Raw genomic sequence first — 25,066 nt, 5'->3', positions numbered from 1 at the left:
TGGGAGGCTAAGGGTTCTCAACAAATAGCCCAAAGAATGGCCCTGGTTACCCCCGAGGGAATCACTCTCGGAGCACTATTCCAGTCTCACCTCTCTGTGTGGGCCTCCCACAACACCCCCCCCCCCCCCCGTCCGGCCCCCGCTCCACACACAGAGCTCCTGGTGGTGGGAGGAGAGCAGAGGAAAAGAAAAAAGGAAGCAAGAAGAGAAAAGTAGGAGGGACAGAGAAAAAGGGAAAACAAAAAGGAGAAACCCCAATGTCCCCAGTGATTCTAAGGGACAAAGTCCTAGGTCGGAAATAAAATACTGCCCCCACAATCTAATGTTTTCCTTGCCCAAAAATCAGCCGGCACCTGATGGATCAGACTGAACAGGTTCCAAACCTCTCCGAGGCTCTTACCTTCTATATAGGGACGTCTGCTTTCGAGTAAAACCACTAAAAGAAAAGGAGAAAACTCCGAAGAGGGTCCTCCTTGCTCTCACGAATGTGAAAGTGAATGCTCTCTCAGTCCTCCAGGAGAGACCTCGAGAAGGAGACGTGCTGAAGCAAAGCCACAGGGATCTCCGAGGTTGCCCCTGTCCTGCACCCCTGTCCTGCCTGGCTGATGTCAAGATCTCTCTGTGAGATCATCGCCTCCCCACCACCTTTGTCCAATAGGCTGAGGTCCTGCCAAAGGCCCTTGTGATGTCAATGCCACACCCACCCCTCCCTTGCAGTGCTGATGTCCTGCCCCTGTCCAGCCACACTGGATGTTTGAGCTGCTTCCCCTGGATCATCCCACTCAATGACTCTTCCTTGTGAGGTGACACCGACTACACAGTCGAACACAGAGGTTCTTCCCCAGGCCGCAATTAGGTTTTCACAAGTTAGTTGACTTTATGGCCAGAAGGAACCGTTAGAGCATTTAATCTGATCCCCTGCGTATCCTAAGGCCTCCTGTATGTCAGAAGAGCTGGGCTTTTCTTTTACTCAGCGTTTTCCAGAAAGGCATCTAGTCTTTATTCAAAGTGATCAAGAGATGGAGAAGCCATCATTTCTCTTGGTTCTTTGTGCCAATGACGAACCACCCTCTTACAAATTTGGGTCTTATTGTCATTATACTTTTTCTGATTTCTGCTTCCATCCATGGGGTCTTGTCATGCCTCTGCTACATAAAAAGAGCCATTTACACTCAACATTTTCTCTCCATGAAGTCAAGCAACTCACCTCTCCTTCTTCTTTTGTATATACTAAACAGATTGAGCTTTTTCAATGTCTCATTAGAAGGCATCATCCCCATCACTCACTTACAAATCTTTTCTGTACCCTCTCCAATTGTTTTAACATAATATTCAAAATGTGGACACAAGAACTGGATTCAACATTCCAACATCAGTCTCACCAATGCTCTTTCACTTCCCTTTCCATCCTCACTACTCTATCCAGCCAAGAATGGCTTTCACCTTTTTTAACACAGTTTCACACTGACAGATCATGTTGAGGAGCTCGAAATCCTTTTCAGGGTCAATGCTTTCCAGCGGATTGTCCCCCATTCTGTAGGGTGCCACCTGACTCCTTTGTAACTGGAGCTATGGGGTTGCATTTGGCTTTATAAAAACCTAATTCTTTAGTAAGTGTTTTAGAAGAACTAGCCCATTAGAGAGAGAATCGTGAATTACTCAAAGACAATGAATGGAGAAAAGCGGAAAGAGCAATCAAATACATGTTTGGTTACAGCCTATTTCCTTGGTCTTAAAAGAGGGTAACAAAGACCTGAGCCTCCTCCCTCACAATAGCCCCAAGCTCCCCCAATCAGCATTGAGACTCTGAGAAGCAGAAAGCTGAGAGTTCTCACCAGATGTCCCGGGTCACCACCGGAGGGAGTCACTCTTAGAGCACCATTCCAGCCACTTGTCTTTGGGAGGGCCTCCCGCAATGAGAGTTGGAATGCAAAACCCCCCCCGCCTCCCCTCCATCCCCAACTCCACATGCACAGACAGGTCCTGGTGGTGAAAGGAAAGCAGGGGAAAGGGACAAAGATGCAAGAGAAGACGAGAAAAGAGGGAGAGACAGGAAAAGGGAAAACAAAAAGGAGAAACCCCAACGTCCCCAGTAATTCTAAGGGACAAAGTCCTAGGTCGGAAATAAAATACTGCCCCCACAATCGAGGCTTTTCCTTTCCTAAAAATCAGCCGGCACGTGATAGATCAGACTGAACAGGTTCCAAACCTCTCCGAGGCTCTTACCTTTTCTATAGGGACGTCTGTTTTCGAGCAAAACCACTACAAGAAAAGGAGAAAACTCCGAAGAGGGTCCTCCTTGCGCTCACGAACGTACAAGTGAATGCTCTCTCAGTCCTCCAGGAGAGACCTCGAGAAGGAGACGTGCTGAAGCAAAGCCACAGGGATCTCCAAGGTTGCCCCTGTCCTGCACCCCTGTCCTGCCTGGCTGATGTCAAGATCTCTCTGTGAGATCATCGCCTCCCCACCACCTTTGTCCAATAGGCTGAGGTCCTGCCAAAGGCCCTTGTGATGTCACTGCCACACCCACCCCTCCCCTGCAGTGCTGATGTCCTGCCCCTGTCCAGCCACATTGGATGTTTCAGCTGCTTCCCCTGGATCACCCCACGCAATGAGCGTTCATTGTGGGCTCAAGCCCAACACAGTAAAACATCAAAGGCTTCTCCCCATGCTATGCTCAGTTTTTCATACATGAGCAGACTTTATGGACAGAAGAGACAATTAGAGCATGTCATCTCACCCCCTGCATATCACATGCTTTCTGGAGAGCAAAGTAGCTAGTTTTTGACTACACACATTCCAGAAAGGCATCTCGTCTTCATTAGAAGACATCAAGTGGTGGGGAATTCCCACCACTTCCCTTTCTAGTTTGTTCCTTTGGTGATTCATCCTCACGGTTGAATATGTGTGCCCTCTTTCGGATACGAATTGGTCTCTTTTGAGTTTCCAGCCACTGTTATGCTTTTCTCGGCTAGATTAATGAGCCCTTTCATACCCGATATTTTCTCTCCGTGAAGTCACGTCAACACTTCAATGACGTCACCTCCCGATCTTTTTTATCATCTAAACAGGCTGAGCTCTTTCAATAGCTCATTTACAGGCATTTTTCTCCAGCCCACAAAACGTTTCATTGCTTTTTGCTGCCCCATCTCCAATATTTCCAAATCTTTTTTCAAAGGTGGACGCCAAAACTGAATGCAGGACTCCATGATCCGTCTTCCTCATGGTGTGTCACCTCCCTATGCTCCTCACTGCTCTTTTCATACATCTAATGATGGCTTTAGCCCTGTTCACCACAGCATCCCCCTGGGTGCTCATGTTGAATGGCTTGCCTAGCATGGCCCTAAATCCTCTTCACAGTCAGTGCTTTCCTGGATACACTTCCCCACTCTGTAGGTGTGGCCTGCATGCTTGTCGCTAGCTATAGGACCCTTCATTTGGTTCTTTTCCAACTTGTTTTCTTTGAATGGCTCCAGCTTATCAAGGGATCCGATTGCTCTGTGTCACTGCCCTCTCCTCATCCTTAATTACCACTCTGCTACTATTTTATCACCCACCAATGTTAGCAGCAGTGATTTTTTATTTGGGTTGCAGTTCTATTTTGGGGGGGAGGGATAGCAGTTCTATTTGGGGGGAGGGATAGCTCAGTGGTTTGAGCATTGGCCTGCTAAACCCAGGGTTGTGAGCTCAATCCTTGAGGGGGGCCATTTGGGTCAAAAATTGGGGATTGGTCCTGCTTTGAGCAGAGGCTTGGACTAGATGACCTCCTGAGGTCCCTTCCAACCCTGATATTCTATGATTCTTTGAGATTTATTTTCAAGAATTAGTCCTTGAGAGCCTCTTCGTATCCCTCGTGCTCAGAACCTGCTCCGCACAGCACAGCGAGAAAAAGCCGCCCAGCCCAGCTGTGCCCTAGGGGCTAAGCACAGAACAAACATAGGGAGCTTGTGTCATCCACAGCTTCTGAACAACATGTGGGGGTCATCAGCTTACAAATACACTCTAGACCGGTAGCGTAGACAGGCCCCAAATGTATCTAAGTGTCCCGCCTTGAAAAACAGGAGAGGAAAAAACATAACCTTGAGTAACTTTATTTTATAGTCGTGGAAACTGAGGCACACAGAAGCAAAGAGATTCGCTCATGGTCAAAAAGCCAGGAAGAGAAAATGGCAGATCTGCTGATAGTCAGTCCTGGGCCCTAGCCGTGTTTGTCCTGGTCTCTCTGCTTCAGCTCCAGTAACAACCTGAGTCGAGGTTTTCTTCTTCTCCGTGTCCTTTAACTTCACGTCACTGGAGAAGAAAGATTGTTTCTGACCAGCTGGCTCTAATGCTTGGAGATGTCTTTCCAGAAGTCGTGATCTGGCTCAGTCCCACGTAGTAGGTTTTCTGGAGGAAGCACTCGGTGACGTTCTAGGGCTTGTGTTACACAGAAGATGGACAGAATGGTCCTTTCTGACCTTCAATTATTTCTTTCGCTAGGAGGATAACGCTGGACATTTTCTCTCATTCACTTTCCTTTGGAATAATTTCAATCCAGTCCAAAGGATTTCCTCTTCCATTGTGTCTTCAGCACCTTTCCTAGCAAACAGTTACTGTTCGAGCACAGGTTTCCAGTTTCAGGCTGTCCCAGGGTGAGATAGCCATGAAAGGGGAAGTAGCTCAACTGAACCTATCCCCAGGTGAAGGGAATAAGTGCAGGGGTCACATGAGAAGGAGCAGCATGTAACTAGGATCCAAGCCTGTTGGACGATATAAGAACAGCCTGTGCTCGGCCAGGAGAGAGACCCACAATGGGAACAGGCCTGGGAGGGGCTTGGATAGTCCTTTCAAGTCAGTTTCGGTACACAGTAGGGCATGGAACAGCCAAGCTGCTAGGGTTGGGAGCTGAGCCTATCATTGTCACTATCATTGACCCCATTTTAGAGGTGTGGAAACTGAGGTCCAGAGAGGGGTCTGGCCTTAAACCTGAATCTGAGCCCGGGTTTACTATGTGGTGTAGAATCTGTCGACTGTGTGGTTCTTCCATCTTCCTCAGAGACACCTGGGGCCGACTGCTGCTGGAGACAGGATTCTGGTGTAGTTGGGCCCTGGATTTGATCCAGCCTGGATCAGCGTCACTATGTTCCAGTGACAAAATTGAGGCAGCAGACTGAGTAGCCCCATTATAGACACTAAACCAAAGCAAAATCGGAGGTGGATTTAAGCAACTTTTTACACATCAGTTTCATTCCTCTCCTCAGACAGACAAGGTTTAATTTCTGCCTACGTTCCCCACCCCTCCAAATCACCCAAAACAAGCCAATCTGCTTTGGGTCGGCACCGGTCCATGTCCATCATGCCAGTGGCCGACCGCTAGTACAGCCGTAATAACACCGGACCCCCAAAAGACCCCCCTCAACAGCGCACCACCCCACCAGAAATGCCCCAAGCATCACTGGCCAACAGCGGTGGTGCTGTGCACGCCACTCCCTCCCCCCACAACCCCCAAACCCAGCCTGGCCACTCCCCAGTCCTCCCCAGCCCCAACTTGGCCCAAGCTGTGCTGCAGCCCCCCCCAGCTTTGCAACCCCCTGTCACCCACTGCCTGCGTCCCCCCTCCCCCATGCAGGTGCAATACCACCACCAGAAATGCACCAACAGAAAGATCACTGACCACAGCCCACTGTTATCAGCTCACCCAACCCCCCGAGCAGTCCAGGCAGGAGGCAGGCGGTGGGGAGAGAGTAGGCACTGCAGGGCACGGACACACACACACGCATCATGCAACACTCTCACCGCGAGGACCTCACTTAGGGAAGACGAACCCAACCCACAGCTGACTGAGCTGGATTCCAGGTTCCCTCCTTCATCTGTAATGCCCTATCGGGCCGACCTGTCGCACTGGCCTCTCCCCCATTGGCCCTGGGAACTGTCAGTCTCAGAGTCCTGGTTTCTTCCCCTCTCCTTGCTTTGGGTGTTGGGGGAGGGATTGGGCAACAGGGAGCCAATCATGTTCTCCGGCAGGACATTTAAAAAAAAAAAAAAAAAAAAAAAGCAGCCAAAAAAGCCCCCAAAGAAGCCACGTGAAAAACGCCCAGTTGGGGTTAAACCACATCTTAGATCCCTGTGACACTGTCTGCAGGGAGCCATGGCTGCAGTGAATCCTCTGAAAAGCTTGCAAGATGAAGCAACTTGCTCCATCTGTCTGAGTTTTTATAAGGATCCCGTGTTTTTAGATTGCTGGCACGGTTTCTGCCAAGCCTGCATCACCCAGTGCTGAGAGGGATCGGATACAGCTGTCTCCTGTCCTCAGTGCAGAGGACTTTCCCCAGAGGACCCTCAGGCCGAACAGACAACTGGGGAACTTTGTGGAAATAGCCAAGCAGCTGAGTTTCCAAACAGCAGCAGGAGAAGGTTGGTGCAAGGCGCACCAGGAGCCTTTCAAACTCTTCTGTAACCAGGACCAAATGCTCATCTGTGTGATCTGCAGAGAGTCCCGGGCTCACCGTACTCACAGGGTGGTCCCCACAGAGGAGGCTGCCCAGGCCTACAAGGTAGGAATCTGCTGTGCAGGGTAATTACTTCGGTTTGGGCATGTTTGCAATTTGTATTACAATAGCTCCTAACGGCACCGAGATCAGGGCCCTTGTTGTGCGAGGCTCTGTACAAACACACAGAGAGTCTAAACCAGTGGTCCCCAAATTTTTCCCCTCAGGCTCTCCCTTACCCTGGCTATGGCCCCCCACCCGCAGCTGCAGTTGGGAACTGTGAGTGGGGCCACAATCAGAGGCTGGGGCCACAGCTGTGGGGGTGTCTTGGGGTTGGAAGTGGGGCTGGGCCGGGAGTCGGGGGCTCAAACTGGGTTTGGGAGCAGAGCCAGGGTCAAGACTGGGGCTGGGAGTGGAGCTGGGGTAGGAGCCAGGGCCAAGGGGGCCATAGCAGATCTGAGTGGCACTCCCTTCCTGCCCCTTGTGGGGGCTGGTCTTGGCCCTGCCATGCTCCCTCAAATGTTCCTCTGTGCTCCAGTTTGGGGACCACTGATGTAAACAGTCAAGGTAGACAAAGGCTCTGGATTCTGAAAGGTACTTAAGGTGTCTATACCCCAGATTTAAGTGGATAAATCTGGAGTTTAGGCACCTAAATGCCAGTTTTAGGCTCCACTGCAATCCCCAGAATTCCTGTAAGAGCCCAAAAAGAAAAGGAGTACTTGTGGCACCTTAGAGACTCACCAATTTATTTGAGCATAAGCTTTCGTGAGCTACAGCTCACTTCATCGGATGCATAAAAGTGGAAAATGCAGTGAGGATGTTTTTATACACACAGAGCATGAAAAAATGGGTGTTTATCACTTCAAAAGGTTTTCTCCCCCCACCCCACTCTCCTGCTGGTAATAGCTTATCTAAAGTGATCACTCTCCTTACAATGTGTATGATAATCCACTTTTATGCATCCGATGAAGTGAGCTGCAGCTCACGAAAGCTCATGCTCAAATAAATTGGTTAGTCTCTAAGGTGCCACAAGTCCTCCTTTTCTTTTTGCGAATACAGACTAACACGGCTGCTACTCTGAAACCTGTCATTATGGAGGAGCCCAGACTCACTCAGTGCCTGTGTATTCAGGGTACAACTTCTTTCAGTGCCTGTGTTTCTGTCTCTGGGCATGTGCACAGCTGCCCCCCATGGCATCTGGCTGCCTGTCTCCTGGCCACACCCAGAGCAATCCATGAGCTGGGGAAAACCAGGCATTCTGCTTCTCTCCTCTACGGGGCCTGATCTGGTGGGCATGCTCGGAGACAAATCAAAGGAGTGGGAGGGAAACAGAGGCACAGAAGCGGCAGTGACTTAACCAAGCCCACAAAGCAGCTCAGTAGGAGAGCCAGGAATTAAACCCTGGCCTCCCCATGCCCATCCTAGTACCCTAGCCACTCGACCACACCGCCTCTCATCACTCCTGTCATGCAGTTCTGTACCGTCACATTACCAACATCTCAGCACAGCTGCAGACTGGAGGCGTAGCGCCCCAGCTTGAGCATTTCACAGCTGATGACCGCTGCTTTCAGGCGAGCCACAGGAAAATAACACATGGTCAGCAGTGTTCTCAAGGAGTTTGTTCTCTGCTACTTTCTGTCGCATAAGGTGCCCTGAAAGATTTCTGTTTAAGAAACAAAGGTTAATCTGCGTAACTTTTTCCTCAAGGAAAAACCAGGATGATGAATTCCCGTTTTCCCGGGTTTGCTGAAGGATGGTCACTTCGCTGCTCCTGAAGCAGAAATCATGGGCGACGGGTATGACGGGCCAGGGGAGGCACAGCCCTGCGTGGCCCCCTCCACCCCCAGACTCCCTCTTGCTTCCTGCCGGGGATCTGCAGCTCTTCCCCCATGGCTGGTCTGGGGGGGCCTCTGGCAGAAGGGGCTGGACTGGGGGTTAGCCTCCCTGAACCAGTGGCTCACGTCCTGCCCATACAACCTTTGAAGTTTTGCAACATTCTAGGGCCCATGAAGCCCAAGTGGATTGGAACCTTAAAAAGCCTGTTGGACAGAGCAATCCCCTCGGGGCAGAATCCGCTGTGCTGTACGCCACGCTAGCTGTAAGGACGAAGTGGGCTCTAGTAGTGCCACAATAAGATTAAAGGAAGAAAATGGCTGATTCCCAGGACCATGTTGAACAAGCCCTTTCCCCCATGCCGAACAATCGAGCGCAATATTTATGCACCTTGTGAGTGTGTTGGATTTTTAACCAGGAGTCTCTTTCTCCCAAGTGTTCATTAGGCACCGGAGTTTAATGTACTATTTTTTTTTTAAAGTGTGTGTGTTAAACATTCTTACCAAAACTCCCTTCCCTTTAAGTTGCTCAGCTTTAACTCTCTGATGTCCAGCTTTCTTCATATAGTTTTCTCTGTCATTGCCTGGGAGCAGGGCACCCTACCCTACACTGCTGCAAAATGGATACGACTTCAACCCTTTGCCCTGCAGCACTTGGAGGATTCGCTGGAGGCAAAGGGCTGTTCTAGACAGAGTCCCTAAGTCTCTATATTAGGTCTGGTGCCCCCAAGGCCTCTCTCTTCCCTGGCAGCATGACATATACAGCATAGAAGGAAAGTAAGCAGGGCTGACAATGGGGCCTGAGATGCCCAGCTGCCATGAAATGAATGGGAGCTGTGCTTTTAAATCCTCTCTGTGGCTCTGCAACACCTCACCCCCGGTGAATTACAGAAGAAGATCCTTCGAGCACATTTTCAAGAGCACCAACTGACTTTAGGGCCGAAGTCCCATTTGCAAAGGAGATTTAGGCCCGAATCCCCAAATGCACTTGGGTGTTGTGATGCTCAGCGCTGCAATGCCTAACTTTTAGGCACCTAGAAAATCACTAAGGACATAAGAACGGCTGCACTGAGTCAGACCAGTGGTCCATGTAGCCCAGTATCGTGTCTTCCAACAGTGGCCAATGCCAGGTGCCCCAGAGGGAATGAACAGAACCCGGCAGTTATCAAAGGATTAATTCCCTGTTGCCCAGTCCCAGCATCTGACAATCAGACAAGCCCTTACAGTTGCCGGCCTGTAATTGCCAGGATTTCCTCTGGAGCCTTTTTAAAAAAGCTGGCTTTCCATCAGCTATCCTCCAGTCATCTGGTACAGTTTGGAACAACAAATCCTGAATTAGGCATGTGGGGGGAGAGAGGCATCCACAAAAGCCAGCGTGCTAGCTGGGGAGACTAGCCCTCCGGAGATACTGATGAGAGGGGTGTGTCCTAAGCCCCAACTCCCTCAGAGTTTGGTGTAGGAATGGGCCTGTCTCTGATCCACACCTGGGAACCCCTCTCCTGGAGTCGAGTGGCTTAGCTACCTAAGCTGTTTCATGCAAGATGGAGTTCTGCACCTGTGTTGCTCCGCACAACGTGGCCAGGGAAGAGGTTGAAGACTTTCTTCATAACTGTTAGCCTGGGGGTAGGGCACTCACCTTGTATGGGGAGACTCCAGTTCAAGTTCTCCCTCTGCCTGGTGAGGAGAAGAGATTTGAGTCTCCCACCTCTCAAGAGTCAATTGTGACATTGCCATGAGCACCGTCCTGGGGCAACTTGAGAGGGAGATGGAAAGTCAATGGTAGTTCAGAACCCAACTTCATGAGACTTCTTTGAAAATCCCAGCTTCAGATCATGAAATCAGCACTGCACTGTATATAAATTGCACAGAGGACAGACTCCTTAGCAGGTTGACCTTCCCCTCCACCCCCAACATTGTTTTTCTTGCCTCAGGAACAAATTCAAACCCAGTTGAACACACTGAAGCAAGAGAGAGGAGAACTTCTGGAGTGGAAACAGGATGCAGAGACGCAAAGCCAGGAATATCTGGTAGGTCCCCATTGTTATGGTCCAGAAGTTACATCAGTCAGGGGTGATATTTCTCTCTGTGGGGAGAGTGTCAGCCCTTGTCTACACGCAGCACTGCTTTGATTTAGCTCTGGCTACATCTACATGGCACACCGCTGGGGGCATCCTGTAGGGTATGTGTAGCTACACAGCACAGTGAGAAACAGGCTGTGTCCACACTGTCATGTGTAGCTACATGTGTGAATAAAAGACTCCAGCAGGGGGAGGCTGCGGAGCGGCCGGAGCCTTCCTCCACTCCCTGGAGCCTTTTCCTGTGGTGGGGAAAGGCTCTGGCACTGGGGAAGCAGCAGGACACTCAGTGTAGATGGGGGAGGCCCTGCTTGGGGGTGTATAGAGCCCTGTGTGTAGGGTTTATACCCAGAGGGTTCAGGCATATTGCGACTCTACTTGCTTAAGCCATGCCTCGCCATCTACACTGCTATTTATGCCCATGTTAGCGGGTGCATATAGTGTAGGTCCTCTACACACCACCACAACATTTGTGTAGTACAGATGTACCTCAAATCACTTTTTAATGTAATGTCTTTGTTCTGGTGCAAGGCCCTCACAGGCAAACATTTTGAACCTAGTTTAATTTGACCCTAGTGTGGTGTGTAGGGTTCACCTTGTCCAGTTAAACTGAGATAAAATGTGCTAACTGGGAGCAAGGTCAAGCTCAGATCAGGGTAAGCTGTGATGTATTGGGGACCGAGAGACTTTGTCCGTTGGACCATATGAACTGGAACCATAAACTCACTGAACGTTAAATCTCACAAAATGAGGGTCAATCCATCCTCATGATTGTGTCCACCCATTATATACCACACCTGAACATAGCCATTCTATGAACAACGTACCCTCATGTCTCAATGTCTGTACTTTGACCCCTTAACCTCTTACCCCCAATCGGGGATATTGCAGAGTATGGATTCCTTACGCCACTCGATCTGAAACCGAACTTCGCTCCTCTTGATAATCCGTACATTATTCCCTGGTATCCAGAAACGTCTGCTCCAGGGGTTCTCAAACTGGGGGTCGGGACCCCTCAGGGGGTCGCATGGTTATTACATGGGGGGTCGTGAGCTGTCAACCTCCACCCCAAACCCCGCTTTTCCTCCAGCATTTATAATGATGTTAAAAATATTCAAAAGTATTTTTAATTTATTCGGGGGGTCGCACTCAGAGGCTTGCTATGTGAAAGGGGTCGCCAGTAAAAAAGTTTGAGAACCACGGTTCTACTCTGTACCGTTCACAGTTTTTTTAAACATCATCTTGATAACCTCAAGCACTTTGTCTCTTGTTGAGAGACCCTTGCAGGGTGTGATCATGTTTATCTTTGTTTATCATCCCTCTGGGCTCATTCCTCCACTGGCTTCCAGTTTCAACTCAAAGCACTGATCTTATTCCCCACACATCCAGCTACAAACACTGATTTCAGGGGAGATTTTCAAAGGCACGTATGGTGATTAGGTGCCTAATTCATATGGACTGTCAGTAGGACTTAGGCACCCAGTGGCTATTTTGTATCTCAGAAATCTTCCTCCTGAATCTCCACCAGGCACAACTGGTTTCCTCTGGGACAGTGTAATTAACAGAATGCCAGATGAAACATGCAAAAGCTGGAGAAGAAGCATTTTGCATGGTGTGTTTTGTAACTGGTGTTTTATGTGGATAACCAGCAGAACCCTTTCCTTCTTCAGTCTTCTCCACAACTCTCTGCCAATGTATTTCTGATTCTGAGTCAGACCTCCCCCCTTCCAACCTTTCTGCTATTGGAAGATTCTAGATGATCAACAGAATATACTAAGCCACTCAGACCTGAAAACTCATCATTTTAGAGAGATTGGGTGCCATTTTCAGAAGTGCCTAAGTGATTTCGGAGCCTAGGGTTAACAATTTTGCAAGTGGTTAAGGGCGAGATTCTCAAAGGTATTTAGGGGCTTAAAATGCAGGGAGAGCTGTCCTATTTTCAAAAGTCACTTTCAAAGAAACTTAGGCTCCTTAGCATCCAAAGTGACCTTTTGAAAATGGGAACTGGAGGCGTACGTCCCGAAGGCACTTCGGAACATGTTGTTCATTCAGGCCAGCTGAGAGACTGTCAGGCATATTCTCCTGAAATCTCAACCATGTGTTTGTAGTACGTTGATATGAAAAGAGGGCTCTAAGAACTGTTCCTATCAGGGACATGGGGAGAGTCTGGGATGTCCAACTTTCTCATTTGTGAAAACCGGATGCTGAGCACTGGAACCTGCCCTGTGCCCTGCCGCCACTTTCCCTCGAGGTCCCGCCCCCCACTCCTCTGTCCCTCTCCCACTGTCACTTGCTGCTCTCTCCACCTCCCTCCCCCTGCCAGCTGAGCAGAGCTCTAGGGGTGTGGTGGAGGTGACTGGGGCAGGGTGGGAGAGGGAGAGCCACGCTCCAGGGGTGGAGGGGTGATTGGAGCAGGATGGGGGAGATGCCGGTACTTTTCTCCCCCCCATGGAGCCATCCCTGAGTGCTCCTCCAGGCTCCAGCAGCATCTGCTGCTCCTCTCGCCCTCTGGTGGTGGAAGCCAGTTACTGTGGGTAACCGGACTTCTCATGTCCAGTCAGCAGTGCTGACCGGACACTGCCAGGTTTCCCTTTTGACTGGACTTCCCAGTTGAAAACTGGACATCTGGCAACCCTTATCCTTGATCTGTCCTTTCCTGTTTCTGTCCCTTCATTATAGGGAAAGATAGAAGCTGAGAGGCAGAAGATCATGTCTGAATTTGAGCAACTGCGGCAGTTCCTGGATGAGCAAGAGCGACTCCTGCTGGCCCAACTGGAAGAGCTGGACAAGGAAATTGTGAAGATACAGGATGAAAATGTCACCAAACTGTCTGAAAAGATTTCCCGTCTCGGTGACTTGATCAGTGAGATAGAAGAGAAGTGTCAGCAGCCAACAAGTGAATTCCTGCAGGTGAGACAGTTAGAGACACCCAGATCCCTGCCCAGGGAAGGGAGAGATTCTGATTGATTAGCTTTGGAGTTTATTAAGTTCTTGGAGAGGTCCTACTTCACAATGGAGACTGTCAGTGTGTCCTTTAGCGAAGTGAGGGAAAACAAAATGTGACATTTCTAATATTTCCAATGTGGAAACAGTTTTGCTGTTTTAAAGGCAGATGGTTCAGGCCTTTTTGAGACATCCTGTGTAAGCCCCTTCATTTTCAGTTTAAACCAATTTTTACCAAAAAATTTCTGGGTTTTACAAAAAAGTATTATTGAGGTTTTTCTGATTTTCATCCTACTTTTTTATCATTCAAATATATACAAAAAACTTGTTTTATTAAGAAAATACAATACATTGCATGAGATCTCTGTATTCCGATAATACATTAGTCTGTGTGTATATGCAAAGCTGCCCGCTGAAGAAAGAGCGTATTGTTCTAGCAGATGCACACAATAAACCAACAGGCACGCACGCAAGCTCTGAAGTGCGTGTGCGTCTGAACCTACTGATAAATCACACGCCCACCAAGTACACATTTCAAACTGTTAGTAGACAATGGGTTAAAGATTTGACGCACTAAAATGGGAAGAAAATGAAAATCTACATCAGAATACATTTCAGAACACAAGGAAGTATTCAAAAGGGCTAAAGAAACAACAACAGGAGAGAAGGATGAAGTTGAGCGTATGCGCTGCAAATGGTGTGGCCCAATTATCGAAGGTGAATATTTATAGACTAATCGTTCTAAGCAAAGCTTTTGATACGGTCTCCCACAGCATTCTGGCCAGCAAGTTAAAGAAGTATGGGCTGGATGAATGGACTATAAGGTGGATAGAAAGCTGACTAGATTGTCAGGCTCAACAGGTAGTGATCGATGGCTCCATATCTAGTTGGCAGCCAGTGTCAAGCAGAGTGCCCCAAGGGTCAGTCCTGGGGCCGGTTTTGTTCAATATCTTCATTAATGATCTGGAGGATGGTGTGGATTGCACCCTCAGCAATTGCACCTGCAGATGACACTAAACTGGGAGGAGGGGTAGATATGCTGGAGGGTAGGGATAGGATACAGAGGAACCTAGACAAATTAGAGGATTGGGCCAAAAGAAATCTGATGAGGTTCAACAAGGACAAGTGCACTTAGGACAGAAGAATCCCATGAACTGCTACAAACTAGGGACCGAATGGCTAGGCAGCAGTTCTGCAGAAAAGGACCTAGGGGTTACAGTGGACGAGAAGCTGGATATGAGTCAACAATCTGCCCTTGTTGTGAAGAAGTCCAACGGCATTTTGGGCTGTATAAGTAGGGGCATTGCCAGCAGATTGAGGGATGTGATCATTCCCATCTATTCGGCATTGGTGAGACCTCACTTGGAGTACCGTGTCCAGTTTTGGGCCCCCCGCTACAAGAAGGATGTGGAAAAATTGGAAAGAGTCCAGCGGAGGGCTACAAAAATGATGAGGGGGCTGGAGCACATGACTTATGAGAAGAGGCTGAGGGAACTGGGATTGCTTAGTCTGCAGAAGAGCAGAATGGGGGAGGATTTTTTGATAGCTGCTTTCAATTACCTGAAAGGGGGTTCCAAAGAGGATGGATCTAGACTGTTCTCAGTGGTAACCAGATGCCAGAACAAGGAGTAATGGTCTGAAGTTGCAGTGGGGGAAGTTTAGGTTGGATATTAGGAAAAACTTTTTCAGTAGGAGGGTGGTGAAGCACTGGAATGGGTTACCTAGGGAGGTGGTGGAATCTTCTTCCTTAGTGGCTTTTAGGGTCAGGCTTGACAAAGCCCTGGCTGCGATGATTTAGCTGGGGAGTGGCCCTGCTTTGAGCAGGGGCTTGGACTAGATGACCTCCTGAGGTCCCTTCCAACCCTGATATTCTGTGATTCTACACCAGTAACCTGTTTGTTCAAATGAAACGTTTTATTTGGGGATTACAGATATATTGTTTTCTTAAACTCAGGGGGGCCCTTGTGCTTTGAGTTCTGTTTTAGTTCTGCAGCAAACCACAGGGATGAACAGAATTCAAAGCATTCATCTACTGAATACTTTTTCTCCCTGTCTTTCCATCCACCAAAACAAACCCCGATATTTAACCAGAAAACTTAATAGTTTTCTGCACTGATTTGCACCTGTTTTTATTGTGGTAATAAACACTGATAAAATCCCAGGAAAAATTAACTAAAATAAAAACTGAAAATGAAGGGCCCTAACGATATGAAAGCAATAAAAGGCACAACTCCACTTTCTAGGAAGTGAGAGATTAGGAAAGCAAAGTTCTTTGCAGGGCCTATTAAGAAATGAGAATGAATCCAGCTTCCAGAACTGCTGAGCAGAATTGCATACATGGAGAAAGGCAAACGCTCTGGACACAGCAGTTGCATGTGGCAGTCAAGGATTCATGCGTCTGATCAGTCTGTTTGAGCAAATGCCATAGAATTTAGAAGGAGAAAACCCACAGTCATGGTGTGTGCTTAGGGGTCCCATTCCATCGAAATCTGTGAATGGACTTTTGAAGTTGCTAACTGCAGAGAACTGCATCTCGAGCTCAACTAGGGATGGCAAAGCAAGTCCCCTGCAGAGCAGAAGCGATCCGCATCTTGTGGCACTTGGGACTGAACTCTTTCTCTTTTCTAGGACATCAAAAGCACCTGGAGCAGGTATGTGACTCCTTCCCACTCCCCCTCACGCGTCGTGGTGCTAGAAGGGGACTTCCCCCCAGGGTCAGATTTTGCAGGGCATTTAGTCACCTGAGACGTAGCTAGGCACTTGGTGGGGTTTTCCAAAGCAGCTAAGCGAGTTAGGCACCTCCCATTGTGATCAGTGGCAGTTGGGAGCCTGACTTGGTTAGGTGCTTTTGAAAATCCCAGGAGGCACCTTTAAAAATCAAGCCTTAAGTGACTTGCCCAAGGCCATGCAGGGAGGCTGTGGCAGAGCAGGGAGTGGAACATAGGTTTCCAGAGTCCTACAGCAACCCCTTAACCACTGGAGCATCCTTTCCCATGAGATTAGGCCCTTCTCTCTGAGGGGCAGCCTGTGGGACCCCTTACTCTCTTTAACTCCCATTGGAGGAGCTAGGCATTTAAAAACTCCAGTGAGGAGATGAATTGTCTCACCAGTGGGAGTTAGAAGCTCTCATTGAGCCCACAAGAGAGCAGCCTCTGGTCGCTCATTCTCAAGAAAGAAAAGATTTAGGGTGTTTCCCCCTCCCCCCCCCCCCCCCAGGTGTGAGAAGGTGAAGTTCGAGAAACCAATGGCTGTGTCACAGGATGTGAGCGAGAGAATTGGCGTCTCTTCCCAAAGAAATGTTTGTCTACAGGAGGCTCTGAAGAAATTCAAAGGTAACTTAACAGTTATTTGGGCTCATGATATGGCGATGGCACATCGAGATGTGCCTCTGACTGTGGAAGGAGTTGGACTCTGGCCTATTAGTTCTCAGCTCGTCACAGCTAGACGTCTGTGGGTGGGATGGGGAGGGCTCAGGGCTGATGCCAGTTTGCCAAGCCTCCACTTGGATTGTCTCAGACCCAACCATGGGTGTCAAAATTGGCCACTCAGCATTTCAGAGACACACAATCGCCAGATGTTTTAGAAAATGTTGAATTTCACCTCCATGGCTGGGATTTTCCAAGGGACCTAGGGGATTTAGGCCCCATCTCTCTCTGACTGTCAATGGGAGTTGGCCACCACGTGGCCTCAGCCCTTTTGAAAATGCCAGACTCTGTACCTCAAGTTCCTCCATCTTGAAAAAGGAGGAAATAATGGCCAACCTACCTTGTTGTGCTAATTAGTGAATGCCACCGAGTGCTTTGAGATCGTTGGAGTAAGGCAGGAGATGGACGATATATTTTGGACGATGATTTCACTTTAGTTTGGTCTCACTGGAAAGGTCTCCCCATTCCGACCTGCCTCTCGTTCTGTGGTCTTTTCCTTTGGGCTATCTCTCAGAATTACAGCACGGTTCCATGCCGTGCTGCGACAGCCGTGTCAGCCCCAGGATATTAGACAGGGTGGGGGAGGACATAGCTTTTATTGGACCAACTCCTGTTGGTGACAGAGACAAGCTTTTGAGTTACACGGACCTGAAGAAGAGCTCTGAGTAAGCTCCAAAGCTTGTCTCTCTCAATCACGGTTACATTAATTAACGGTAGAAATGTCACCAGAGTCAAGACAACATGAAATCACCTCTCTTCCAATCCTTCCTTTCTCTTGAGACCCAGCCCTATGAACTGAGCTCAAATGCAGAGAGAAAGGGTATGGGCTAGATTCACAAAAGGACTTGGGGTGAGGGGGTCTACTTGCCATTTTAGGCACCTCAGTCCCAGAATCAGACCACACTGGGATTCACAAAGACCCCCCACTCAGCTGCAACCAAACCTTGTAGGTGCCTAAAATTACTCATCACCTCTATTTTTGCGGTAAAAGTCCCCTAGGCACCTATGTTTCTGCCTCTGTGCATGCGCACTGCAGTTCCAGTCCAGCTACCAAGACAGCTAAGCCCCAGAGAGATACACGAACTGGGGAAAGAAAGGGGTTCCTCCTCCTAACTCACCTACAGGGCCACAATCTGAAATGCCTGCTCTGAGCTCGCTTACTGACTCGGGCCCTATATGTGAACTTACCCAAAAGAACCATACTCTAGGGAAAGAGGAGCTCCCTTATAATGTATAGTTCTGTGATTTGGGTACTGACCTGGGATGTGGGAGATCCCCAGTTCCAATCCTCTGTCCCCCTGAGGGGAAGAAGGGATTCCAACAGGGGTCTGATATAGGCCTCTCTGTTGCCCCTTTTGAATCTGATCCACTGTGTATAAATAATTGAGCAGCGGGACAGGCTTCTGGGCATCCCTCCCAAGAGCATGCTCTAACCACCTGGGACGTTCTCATGATTTCTCTCTGCCTCTGGCCCAATGAATTATTGATTATCCCCAGTGGAACCTCTCCCACAGGAGAGCATGTGGGCACCCAGTATCAGACAATCCTGCAGCCCAGAGATTAGGGCACTCCTTGAGAGGTGGTAGATCCCATTTCAAATCCCTGCTCCCTCTGCGGCACAGGCTTGACTTGAACCAGGGGTCTCCCAAAGGCCAGCTGAGTGTTCTAACCACAGGGCTAAAAGTTACAAGCGAGGTGGGTTTCCTTCCCCCGCCAGGCTTCTTGCCAAAAAAAATGGCACAGGTGCCGGTCATCAAGAGAGGGCTCGCAGCTGAGAATCCCACGCCGAGGGAGGCGCCTACGGTGCTGCCCAGATTCGGTCGCCGAACTCCCTGAGCGGGCCGGGGCTTAGCACACCCCCGCACCTTGGCATTTCCCACTGGCTGGCGTAAGCAGGGAGTCGCCTAGCATGCTGGCTTTTATGAAGCTCATTCCAAGGCGCATCTCTCTCCCCATTCATGGTGCAGATTGCCTGGGAGCCTGACTCTGGCTTTGTGAATCACAGTGACTTTCTAGGTGCCTAAGCGTTGGGTGTTGTGATGCTAAGCGTCAGCTTGCCTAAGTTTCTTTGTGAATCCAGCCCCGTTTTCATGAGGCTATTTTCCTACAAGAAAGGGGCAAATCACCTCTCCTCTGATCTTTTCTTCCTCTAGAGACCCTGCCCTATCAACTGAACTTTCTGATCTCCAAGGCAGAGAAAGAGGGTAAGTTTTCATAAGGATATTTTCCTACGACAATTATTAATTAAAATCTCCGGATTAATTTTTTAGAAGACACTTCTGAATTCAAACAAGAGAGGTTTCCACCAATACAGAGCTATGGATTCCAAGGTTAGAAGGAACCATTATATCATAATGGCCAGACTGGGTCAGACCAAAGGTCCATCTAGCCTAGTATCCTGTCTTCCGACAGTGGCCAATGCCAGGTGCCCCAGAGGGAATGAACAGAACAGGGAATCATCCAGCCCATCGCCCATTCCCATTTTGTGATGTATGAACGTGCACATACTATTTACAATTGGAAAGTAGGGTACATTTTTTAGGTCCAATAATCAGCCTTTAGGGCACACTCAGGTCACATTTTTCTGCTTCTCTCGGCAATTATAAGGACTAGAAGTTTGCTCAATTTTTATTTTTTATATGAAAGACAAGCTTCACTACTGGAAAACATCATTAACACAGAGTGCAGGTTGACCATCAGTGCCTTGTACTCTCCCAGAACATGAAAGGAACCCATATTTCAACCTCTGAAAACTGGGAAATAAAGAGTTAAGGAAGTGTCTCCCACCAGTTCCTGTGCTATACTTCCCTCTCACCCTAGCGTCAGGAGCATGGACTTGTGCTGGGCTCTATCCATCCCCAGCTGGTGGAAGGTCCCTTGCGGGGAGACCACGCTAAGGCCAGTACTGAACCAGGCAGAGAATCAGGACTGCAGCGGCAGTCAAAAAAGCAAACAGAATGTTGGGAATCATTCGGAAAGGGGTGGATAATAAGACAGAAAATATCATATTGCCTGTATATAAATCCCTGGTACGCCACATCTTGAATACTGCGTGCAGATGTGGTTGCCCCATCTCAAAAAAGATATATTGGAAAAGGTTCAGAAAAGGGCAACAAAAACTATTAGGGGTATGGAACAGCTGCCATATGAGGAGAGATTAATGAGATTGGGACTTTTCAGCTTGGAAAAGGGACGACTAAGCAGGGATATGATAGAGGTCTATAAAATCATGACGAGTGTGGAGAAAGTAAATAAAGAAGTGTTGTTTACTTCTTCTCATAACATAAAAACTAGGGGTCACCAAATGAAATTTCAGAGTAGCAGCCATGTTAGTCTGTATCCGCAAAAAGAAAAGGAGTACTTGTGGCACCTTAGAGACTAACAAATTTATTTGAGCATAAGCTACAGCTCACTTTGAGCTGTAGATCACGAAAGCTCATGCTCAAATAAATTTTAGTCTCTAAGGTGCCACAAGTCCTCCTTTTCTTTTTTCATATTTTTCAAATTAATAGGCGATAGGTTTAAACCTATAACGCGCTGCCCCTGGACCAGAGCATGAGGAAAGGGAGAGGTAGCACTACTGTGAGAGGGGAACCCCCATCGTCGCGCTCTGTTACCCCTGGGCCAGGAGATGGGGAAAGGTAGAGGATGGGGAAAGGTGACAGGTAGCAAGTTGCGATGGGAATGCTCCCTCTGGACTGCAGGATGGGGAAAGGCAAAGGCAGCAAATTGTTTCATGGCAGTAAAAGGGAGAATAGAGATGTCAGTAGCAACTACAGGTCGCAAATTGTGCAGGCAGCAGTTCGTAGCGTTGAACTAACAACTTAAAATGCCTTGTTCCAAAATTTTAAGTAACATTTAACTTTTAAACGCCTGAACAGCAAATGTAACTTTTCTTGTCTGCAGAGTGAACACTGGCATTTTTGTCTGTTTGAATAATCAAAGTGGTGCTTTCCATGCCTTCTTGGCTGCAAAGATTTGAACTGCTTCCTGCTGAAGGTCCACCGTCTGGGCCAGCTCATGCTCTGTTGAGATGGTTGCAAGGCCGACCAGCCTATCCTGTGTCATTGTGGAGCACAGATGTGTTTTTATTAACTGCAGCTTGGAGAAGGTGCGTTCTCCACTGGCAACTGCTACAGGAAGTGTTAGAAGTATGCGCAGAGCAACAAAAGCATTTGGAAAGAGGTGACTCATCTTCTTTGTGCACATATATTCCAGGACAGCCTTTGGAGTTGATCCTGCTGAAATGTATCTTGAAAGGGCTTTCAGTTCATCACCTAAATCACTCGCATCAATATCATCATGTGTCAACACTGTCTCTAGTGCCCTGCATTGCTGGTGTAGGTCTTCTTCAGGGACAGTGAGGAGTTTTGGAATATCATACAACATCCCAAACATACTGCTGTGTTCCTTCAGCTGCATGAAATGTTCTTCAACTGACCGTATTGCACAATCTAGCACCTGGTTAAAGAATTCAACTTTGAATTATTGTTTGGGGTCTCTGATGGGATTATCCCGTGCCTCGTCATCAAAATGTCTTCTTCTGTGGTGACTCCTATATCCTTGAATGGGTGGGAAAATAGCTTCAGTGTCAAGTTCCTCTAACAACTTCTCTGCACTTTTCAAACATTTTGAAATCCCTCATCTGAGCAATAAAACTGTAGGTATGACTTTGCTTTGTCCAGTTCTTCCATTGCTCCAGATATGTCAAGGTCAACACCTTGGAGTCTCTTGCTTACAACATTTATTTCAAACATTATGTCATGCCACAACACTAAGCTACACAGAAATTTGAAGTTATGTATGTTTCTGGTGATTCCATTTCCCTCTGCCACTGTTCTCCCACAAACAGTTCCTGTCATAGCATTATCCTCCATAATAGCAACTATGGCATCATCTATCTTCCCAATTTGGTGTTTGATAGGCTTTATCGCCTCCACTCAACTTTCCTATTGTGTGGCTGTCACGGAGTCCCTGGGTGATGCTCTGGAACTGCTCCCTACGAAGCCAGTCAGGACTCTGGGGAAGTCTCCTTTCTGGGAGCAGACTGTCTGCAGGACACACAGCTCACACAGCTTCCACCTTCCTGGATCTGACCTCAGAGCATTCAGCATCCTCTGCCACTCCGTGCGCTTCCCACAGCGAGTCCGCCCAGGCAGGCTCCTGGGGAAGCCAGAGGGTCCTGCACTCCAACTCCGCAGTCAGATGTGACTCTCAGCCAGCCAGTAAAACAGAGGTTTATTAGACGACAGGAACATGGTCTAACACAGAGCTTGTAGGTGCAGAGACCAGGACCCCTCAGCTGGGTCCATTTTGGGGGGCAGTGAGCCAGACAACCACATCTGTACTTCACTCCATGTCCCCAGCCAGCCTCAAAACTGAAACTCCCTCCAGCCCCTCCTCTTCTGGGCTTTGTCCATTTCCCAGGCCAGGAGGTCACCTGATTCCTTTGTTCTCCAACCCTTTAGTTCTCACCTTGCAGGGGGAAAGGGCCCAGGCCATCAGTTGCCAGGAAACAGGGTGTTGGCCATTCTCTGTGTCCAGACCCTGCACATACCTGCCCTCTAGGGCTCTGCAACGATCATATGCCCTTATCCCACCACCTAGATACTTAAGAACTGCCTAGGGGAAACTGAGGCACCCCCACAATATTCAGAGGAAACACTACGAACAGTCCCGCTTCGTCACAGTGGCACACAGTGGTTTCAGTATCAGAGAGGATGTTCCCAGATGTTGCTTCAAAATTTGCCATCGATGAGTTGATGCCGAGAAAAATACATAGACGCTTTGAATTACATTAAAAAATTCAGCAGCCTCACTAGAAGCTGATGCTGCATCACTGACCACCAAGTTCAATGAATAAGAACTGCATGGGACAAAAAAAGCTCGAGGGTTTAACTCTCGGATCCGTGTCTGTACTCCTCTGTTCTTTCCTCTCATGTTGGCACCATTATCGTAGCCCTGACCTCTCATGTCAGCTATCGCAATTCCCGTATCTTCCAGCTTTTTAAGAAGCACATCTGTCATACCAGCTCCTGTGGTATCATCAATGTCAATAAATTCTAGAAAATGCTCTCTGACAGTCACCATTGCAGGGACATTTTCACTAGGTTCTGTTGTTGTTACAAAACGCACCATTAAAGTCATTTGTTCTGTATGGCTGATGTCAGGTGTGCAGTCCAGAATAACAGGGTAATATCTTGCTGACTTCAGATCTGCCACCATCTTCTGTTTGACTTTTGTTGCCAGTAACTGTATGATCTCATGTTGAATTGTTTTTCCAAGGTAGTGGTGTGTACACGTTTCTTGGGTGGTGACTCTTCTTAGCTGCTCCTAGAATACAGCATCAAACTCAGCCATCAGCTCCACAATTTTAAGGTCAGTTAAGGTTAATTTCCATTGTTTGGCACATGCAGCTGATCTGAAGTGCCACGCAGTGCTCGGTTTTGGGTAGCAAGCATTCTCACAATGGCAATGAGCCTTTTCACAACATTTTGCCAGTAAAGAGACTCTGATGCAATCTTCTCTTGATGCTGATCATCTATGGTGGCCTTTAACCTTAGTCTCATCTCATGCTCTTTCCACCTATGGAATGCTCTCTGGTGATTTGCTGCCTTCTCATGGCATGCCAGATTTCTAGCCAGATTTTTCCAGTCCTTTGTTTCTGTAGAACCCAATGTGGCTGGAACATTAGACGGGAAGAGTTTGCAACAAAACCAGTATGCAGCATTCTGGGGTTTTGAGTACATAAGCCATGGCCTCTCCACTTTGTCACCATTGGGGATTTCACGCCAGTAAAGTGTTGGATGGAAACTTCTCTTTTCATTGTCTTTGGGGAACATGAAGTTTTTCACTTGTTGAGGCCAATGCAGTACAAGGAAGTCCCTTGGGTTACTGCTCAAGTGGGTCCACAGTCCTGGATCATCTAGACTTAAGGAACTAAACTCAGGAGCAGCTGTTTCTTGCGCCTCCACCACACTCTTCTCTGATCTACACTTTTCTTCTGGAATGTGCATGGTTACATCCATTTGAGATGGAGACAGGGATGCTGCAGTAGCTGCCAGGTCACCTGCACTCCGACTAACTGGAAGATCAGACATCTCCTCACCACTCACATCCTCACTGGGGCCGGAAGGCTCACCGTGAACATTTGTGTCTGTGTATCTCAGGAGAGCTCCTTCCTGCTTAGATAGAAAAGCTTCCTTCACTTTCTTTCTTTTTCTGAGTGCTGCCCCAGAGGGGCGTTTTCTTCTTTCACTCATGACTGCTGTTCTGTGCCAGCTATAGTGGCCTTCAACACTCAGTTGAAGGGGACAAATAAGCAGGCTGGTAACAGGCCTGAGTGAGGGAAGATATCAGCGTCTTAAGGGCCTAACTGGCTCCTACTGTTTCAGTTGACTGCCTGTTCTCCCCAGGTGGGTTCAGGGAAGCAGCAGGAAACAGGAAGCTGCCTGAGAAGCTGGGGTTAATCAGGCCAGCCTCCTGGGGGTGCTAGAGAGGTACATAAGAGGCTCCTCCTCCTCTTTCTCCCTGCAGCTCCTGCTGCTTTCTGCTCTTCCCCTCACCTTTTCTCCTGCCTGCCTGTTAGGTCTCTTGTGCCCTCCTTCCTCCAGCACAGCACTCCCCCATCTCTGGGCATCTCGAGCAGAGAATACAGATGCCCCAGCACCAGACACAGTTTTCTACGCTCTGGGTCCTAGTGGTGCCTCCCCACAGTCTGGCACCTGAGGCGGCCGCCTCAGTTCGCCTCATGGTCAGGCCAGCCCTGGACCCTGACCACCTCCCATCCAGGGCTTAATTTGTCCCCCAGCTTGCTGGGTCTGAGGAAGGCTGCTGTGCAAAGTGATATTTGTATGTTTGTGAATCACTTTTCGCTGCCTCCCAGCTCGCTAGCAAGTCTCCTGCTGTGAGACGTGATATTAACAAACGTACAAACATCACTTTTCACAGCAGCAGACTTACTTGCTTGCAAAAAAAAAAAAAAAGCAACCAAAAAAGCAAAAGAAACAACAATTAAACAAAGACAAGAACATGCAAAGCACCTTACTTGTGTTTCTATTCGGTGCCACAAGTACTCCTTTTCTTTTTACTGTAAGGAGAGTGATCACTTAAGATGAGCTAATACCAGCAGGAGAGCGGGGGTCGGGGCGGGGGAGGAGAAAACCTTTTGAAGTGATAATCAAGGTGGGCCATTTCCAGCAGTTAACAGAAACGTCCGAGGAGCAGTGGGGGGTGGAGGGGAGGAAATAAACATGGGGAAATAGTTTTATTTTGTGTAATGACCCATCCATTCCCAGTCTCCATTCAAGCCTCAGTTAATTGTA

General features: G+C 48.4%; 1 protein-coding gene across 1 annotated transcript; it reads left to right on the top strand.

Annotated features, from left to right (window-relative positions):
* The first annotated feature begins 13,058 nt into the window (after positions 1 to 13,058).
* LOC142069105 (E3 ubiquitin-protein ligase TRIM15-like) lies at positions 13,059 to 22,153 on the top strand. Its single transcript, XM_075119486.1, has 5 exons — positions 13,059 to 13,284; positions 15,946 to 15,968; positions 16,534 to 16,649; positions 18,896 to 18,946; positions 20,649 to 22,153. Exons 1-5 carry the CDS (start codon positions 13,084 to 13,086, stop codon positions 20,651 to 20,653), a joined length of 396 nt encoding a protein of 131 aa, XP_074975587.1. The 5' UTR covers positions 13,059 to 13,083; the 3' UTR covers positions 20,654 to 22,153.
* The last annotated feature ends 2,913 nt before the right edge of the window (positions 22,154 to 25,066 follow it).

Source organism: Caretta caretta, chromosome 14 (genome assembly GCF_965140235.1).
Source record: "Caretta caretta isolate rCarCar2 chromosome 14, rCarCar1.hap1, whole genome shotgun sequence".
Classification (NCBI taxonomy): Eukaryota; Metazoa; Chordata; order Testudines; family Cheloniidae; genus Caretta; species Caretta caretta.
This window is presented reverse-complemented; position numbering and strand designations above follow the sequence as displayed.